We start from the raw sequence: 6,242 nt of genomic DNA, 5'->3' as shown, positions 1-6,242 counted from the left end.
TGAATGGAGATAAGATGAGGGGGGAAAAAAAAGCCAAAAGGTAACTAAAGAAGTAAATCTAAGAGTGTGAAGAAACATTAGGTTCTTGTAAAACACTGTCAACACCTTAAGAAGAAAAAAATGTTCCAATGTTTGTAGAGATCAATAGTTGAGAAAAATGGGATATCTAGCAATTCTTGAATCCTTTGCCAAAGGTTATCAAAACACATTTACTCAGTTAAGACAATATTCACAGATGACCAAAAAGGGAAAAGTAGAAGATATCCAACTCATGCAAACAAAAACATGAAAACTTTAATGAAATCATTTTTATACATAACAAGGAATTGATCTGTTAAATTTTATGAGTCATATAGTGGTTCTGTACTAGTAACTAAGTTAAATTAAGATTCCAGAGGCACTATGTTAACCTCCTAATCTTACTACTATAAAGATTAGAAATGACTTTTAATCAAGTCATTAACATTAATGCCATTTTATTTACTTAATTTGCCTGGGTGGGGGAGGGAAATGAGATACACATAAAAGCCATGGTCCAAAGATTTATTCATATCAAGCCTTATCTAACAGTCAAATTCTGCTCCAGAGACCCAAAATCTAATGCTTTAACTTGCTCTTATCTGGAATTGTGCTAAATTGTAGATAGCAAAGTCATACTTATTTGTTACTACAAAATAATTGACAATTTGACTTTTTAAAAAGGTCTCATATGAATATGGTATTTTCAGTTTAAAATAACAGTATTTGAAAACATGGTATTTCTTAAAAGAAAAAAAAATTTTGAAGCATCAGGATTTTATTTTTACACACTATCATCAACTTCATCCCCTCTTCTCCCCCCTCTCTCCCCCCCATTAAGGCAAATAAAAAAGCCTATTCTTATAGAAATGTAAATGTGGTGAAAAAGATGGAGTGGTACCTATAAAGTTTTAGTCTCTCTGCTGGAAATAGTCCTGAAGTGAAAAGTCAAGAACTAGCAATAAGTTTCCACAGAGATTCTGTAGTGGCCTTGATTTTTATTTTTCTTTACCTGGAATTCAACAATTTATAAATTGATTCTTTGTTTGAATAAAACAGCACCAGTCTGCCCTTTGCTACAATCAAATTTTGACATTTTTCAGTACTTAGTTCACAAGTTTATTATGAAAACACTGCAGCGCTCTTGTGCAGTAACATCTTACAGGAAGAAAAAAAAAAAAAAAACACATTTCAGTTCAAAACAACTCACCAGTATCTGACAATAACAAAGAACAATGTAGGGCTGAGGCTGGGAAGGGAAATAAATTGAGTGCAGACAAATCATACAATTAAATTAAACAGTATTCCCTGAAAATAAACAAAACAATTTCAAAACTCACAAATAGAGGGGAGGCCTTGGTACTTATTTTTCAAAACGTTCATTAAGCTCCAATGATTGTTTGCTGCTATCCTTATCTACAGTCATGCTGAGTAAAGCTATAGCTAAATGGAAAGTTAAATTGTATTCACGAGGTGTTAATGTTTACATCTTAATATTTGCAGTCTCTCAGAGAAAGCAAAAGTAACTACAAATAGCCTATGCCAGAAACTGGTTTCTTGACCAACAATGTTGCTTCAGCATGCAATGAACTGGTTCATTCTAAAGTGGTCACGGCTGTTGATGACAAGAGGCTTTGTATTTTTATATGGCACATCTTTTGGTCCGTATGAAAACAAGTTTTTTGAATGTTAACTATGTTCTGACACTTTGGAGTTACTGTTGCTCTTCCCATTTCCTTTAGGTCAACGTATGGTTCATGGCAATACTGTACAAGTTTAAAATCTCATTACAGGAAGTAGTCTGGGGTACGACGAGTAACATGTGGTTCACCTCTACGTGGTGCTGGGTCAAACTGCAAGCTGAAAAACAAATTGTTTGTATTTCAAGAGGTCAAAATGATGGTGGAAACAAATTATCTTTCTCTTATCCCAAAGTTAACTTTTCTAAATTTTAGCCTTCCTTAAAACTAATAGTTCACTATAATATATCAGATTTATATTTAAAGCCCTAAAGCCGTGATCTGCTATGACCTATAAAATATAAAAATTATTCTTAGCCTGGCCTACACTTAGTCCAACATGCCCAATTTCTCTCCAACCTACACGCTACTGAATCTCAAAACTCTGCCCCCCTAAATGTATAATCTCTTGTGAGTTAACTGAAGAATATAACTTCCAGCTAACTATAAACAAAATATGGATATAGAAGGAAAACTGCTTTCAATCATATATTTTAGGGATATTCAATTTATTTAGTGCACTAATTACATTTCATGGACATTTTGTGTCCTTGAAAAGCAAGTTTATTATTAGGGTCCCTAAGTGATCACAGGATTCATATTTCATATACAGATTTAAAAAAACAGAAGTGTATTTTTCTTTAATGGTAACTCAAAACCCACATCCATTCAATATAACTATGTGTTTCAAAGTAATTTTACTGATAGGACAGAGAGTGCACACTGGATTTAGTCCCAAGGGTCTTGGTTTTGACTCTTAGGTCATATCTTTACTATAACGTGACCAGAAGAAAATGTGCCCTTATTTATCTCATAAATAAAATGAGAATAATTCTTATAATATCTATCTCACAAGAAGGAAGTACATTATAAACTCTAGAATATTATATGAACACTAGTTCAAGTAATTGTTATAGCAAACTGATTCAACTGTTTCATTTCTACACCTTTAGAATTGCATTCAACTATTAATGGTTCTAATCACTATCAATTCAATTCTACATTAAAAATTCTATGTTGTCACTTAACAGACAACTTATCATGTAAATACTTACAAAGAGTACTTTAGAGTATCATCAAGTTCCATGATTGCAGCTTGGTTACCACAACGGTAACAATAATTTGGAGCACTGAATATTGTTACTACATTCCTGTCATGGCACCAATTATATCCCTAAAAGAAGCAAAAAGAAAATACCAAGTTAGAAATGACTTTATTACTATTTGACTTATGCTATTAAATAAAAGAACACAAAACATTTTTGTCCTGTTTTGAGGATTACTTCTTATTTATGGGAATATATCATGTACACAGATAAACAAACATAAAATACAAAGTGATTTCAAGAGGAGGAAACATTATCAGAGGAATCAGAAAAGCTCTTAGAAGCAAGGAGTTTTATGATGCAGGGATGAGGAAGAACATCCCAAATAAGGACAGCTGTTAAATGGACTAGTGAGATGGGCAGAAGCAAGACTATGAAGATCTTGAAATGTCAAGCACAGGAGTCTTTGTTTTATTCTAGAAGCAATCAGGAATTACTAAAGTGGAAAATCAACATGGTTAGGTCTATACTGTGAGAAAAATTCTGAGAGCTAAATGGAGCAGTAAACTCTAGATGAACAGCAATGAGGCTATTGCAATGGTTCAAGATAGGGGTGAAGACAATTTGAAATCAGGGTGGTTGTGGTGTGAGCGGAGAAAAGGGGATGAACAAAAGAAATATAATAAAGAAAGAGTTAATGAAACTTGACAACTAACTAAAAATATAAGGTAAAGGAGAACAGAATGAGTCAGGAATGATTCCTATGATATGATCCTGAAAAAACTGTAAGAATAGTAGTGTCTGGGACTAGACAAAAAAGGACTAGATATTTTTCCCAGCTTTCAAGATGTCAAAAATCACTCCAAAATAGTAATTGTGCACCAGAGACGAAGCAATTTAACTGTTACCACCAACTAGAACATCAAAGAAGCTAAAAAGCCAATCAACTAATAACAAAGAAGAGTAATATCTCACTTCTAACTTACTCAACATTCCATCTTCTTCCCCACATTCTGGCAAATTGCATAAACTGACTTACAAGCTTGCAACAGAATTCAACTCTATACTTTCCATCCACTCCCACAGAAAATCAAAAGGCAGAGAAACTTATTCTTTGCTAGGCCTGGAATATTTTCTACTGAAATATTAGTGAGAGAACTGAAAAAGAGAACTAAGACGGGATACCAATGTGTGTGCACTTATCAGGCTTGCTAGATTGTGTGGTAAAGACTGAAACTGCTAAAAGCATGTAAGTCTGAGATGGCTTTGAGATTCCATTCCCAGAGAAAGCATGATTAAAAAAAGGGAAGGAGTCAGAAAGTGAGTCATAAAATTAAGGAATAAAAAATGAAATGACTAAAGATGTCAGGAAGTCAATTAAAGACCTTGAGCATAAGCAGATAAATTAACAGTGAAGAAATTAATAAGAGAAGAAAATATGGCCTCCAAATTAGCTGTGATGAGGCAAAGGACTGTATAGATTCCCAAGAAAGCAAAAACAAGACAAAACAAAAAAACCACCACCACTCAGGAAAATATTTCTGAATGCTTTTAAAAAGAAAAGAATCATAAAAGCACAATTTGTAGTCCGAACAGCAAAATTAATTGGCAGAATAGAAAAAATTTGAATCCAAGAAAAGCAATGCTCTCCAGAAAAATGGGGAAAATGGGAGGGGATTCAGTTTAGAGGAAAAGATTATGAATTCTGTTGTGAACATGCTAAGTTTGAGATGCTTATGGGACAATATATAGAAGGAACTTTGAGATATGAAATTGGGGTAGAAGATTGCATATGTAGAGTCTAAGAATCAGTAACATGGAGATGTTAGTTGAACCAGAAATAAGCGAGATGGGGGAGGAATAGGGGAAGGGAGGAAGAGAAACAGAGACAAAGAGAACCAGAGAGAAAGAAATGAGAAAGTCGACCAGGATAAAGCACTATGTCTCAAGATAGATAAATAGACAATAAACTTCTAAATCTAAATAGATAAAAAACTTCATGGGTCTTAGAGAAATATAAATAATGGTAGCTATACTGCAGGACATATTCTTTTTGGTATATTGTATAAAGATTTAGTGTGCAACTAAATTTAGCTTATAGCAAAACATACACATAGAATAGGACTTATTTATTTAACTATATATATATAATTTATATATTTAACTACTAAATGCCTAAATATTTAATATGCTGTTTATATAAAAATAGAAAATGCCAATTATGGCATTATAGGGAATAATGGGGAGCATAGTGTAGTCTTTGGGCATCATTCCAATTATGCTTTTATCCTACATCTTTCCAGATGATCCAGAACATATCAGGGAGCCCAAGGCTCAATTTCTCTATGAGGGGAAGAATGACTACCAGTATCCTTTTTTCAATTTTGACTTTCTATATTAGGACATAAAACTTAAAAAGAACAGGATCCTTCTCATTGCAAATTTTCAAGAAAGTCTGGATGATCACTTGTCAGGAATATTATAAAAGAATAATGAGGTGATGTTCACTTTAGAATTCTGGCTATAATCTTATGATTTTTATGACTTACCTCCATCACCAGCTGGTGAGCTCTGGATACCAACGTGAGGCCATTGGCATGATTAAATGTCTCTGAAATATCTTGTCCAAATGTATATCCAGCACCTCGAGGAGAAATACCCCAACCACCACGGTCGTCTGGATCTGACCAAAGCAAGTCACACATTGGACCCTACAACACACATTAAAATTAAAATCAATCAATCAAAATACCAACTATGAGCCATTTGAACCTCTATATTAGAAATAGCATATATTTGTATATAAGAACAAGTTGTTGTTGTTGTTTTTTTAATTCTGAGTTTGAAATTATCTTCCTCCCTCACTCATGGAGACAATTCCAAAAAGATTATGTACTTCAATTTGTTGTTCCAGGAACAGAGACGGATGGACTTGTACTGATACAACCAATAATTCTCTTACCTAAATTCTATACCGATCAGTATATTTCAAGGTAGCCAAATAACAGCCAAATATCTAGACCTAAATAATACATATCTTAAATGGTCGCTAGTTTAAATATAAACAAATATGTGTAGATTTTAATTATTAACCTCCCCAAAAGAGGAGGGAAATGATAGAATAGTTTATAAAGAACAAATAAAAACAAATACCTCATGGGGAACTTCTTGTAGGCGATCAAGTGCTCTGATATGATCCAGTGTATCTATGGATGGTGAGAGGCCACCATGTAGACAGAATATCTGAAAGAAGTATTTACATGTTAAGATTGCTCAAGAGAAAAATAAAAATAAAAAAATTACTCAACAGAAGCTTTAGGTATTTTGCTTTATGTCTATTATTAGAGCATTCCATAAAAGCCCTAAGCTTATTTAAGCTCAGGTACTTGTACTATCCCTATCACAATCTCATATCACACAGGAAGGTTAATCATCATGG

General features: G+C 33.4%; 1 protein-coding gene across 1 annotated transcript in view; it reads right to left on the bottom strand.

The window, feature by feature from the left end:
* Positions 1-272: 272 nt before the first annotated feature.
* PPP2CA (protein phosphatase 2 catalytic subunit alpha) overlaps positions 273-6,242 on the bottom strand; it is a 30,068-nt gene continuing 24,098 nt past the window's right edge. The window contains exons 4-7 of the mRNA XM_051978200.1: positions 5,957-6,046; positions 5,353-5,514; positions 2,813-2,931; positions 273-1,878 (exon numbers count right to left, since the gene is read on the bottom strand). Of these exons, the coding sequence (XP_051834160.1) occupies positions 1,806-1,878; positions 2,813-2,931; positions 5,353-5,514; positions 5,957-6,046 (444 nt within the window). The 3' untranslated portion in view covers positions 273-1,805. The remainder of the gene's footprint in view (positions 1,879-2,812; positions 2,932-5,352; positions 5,515-5,956; positions 6,047-6,242) is intronic.

This window comes from Antechinus flavipes, chromosome 2 (genome assembly GCF_016432865.1).
Source record: "Antechinus flavipes isolate AdamAnt ecotype Samford, QLD, Australia chromosome 2, AdamAnt_v2, whole genome shotgun sequence".
NCBI lineage: Eukaryota > Metazoa > Chordata > Mammalia > Dasyuromorphia > Dasyuridae > Antechinus > Antechinus flavipes.
This window is presented reverse-complemented; position numbering and strand designations above follow the sequence as displayed.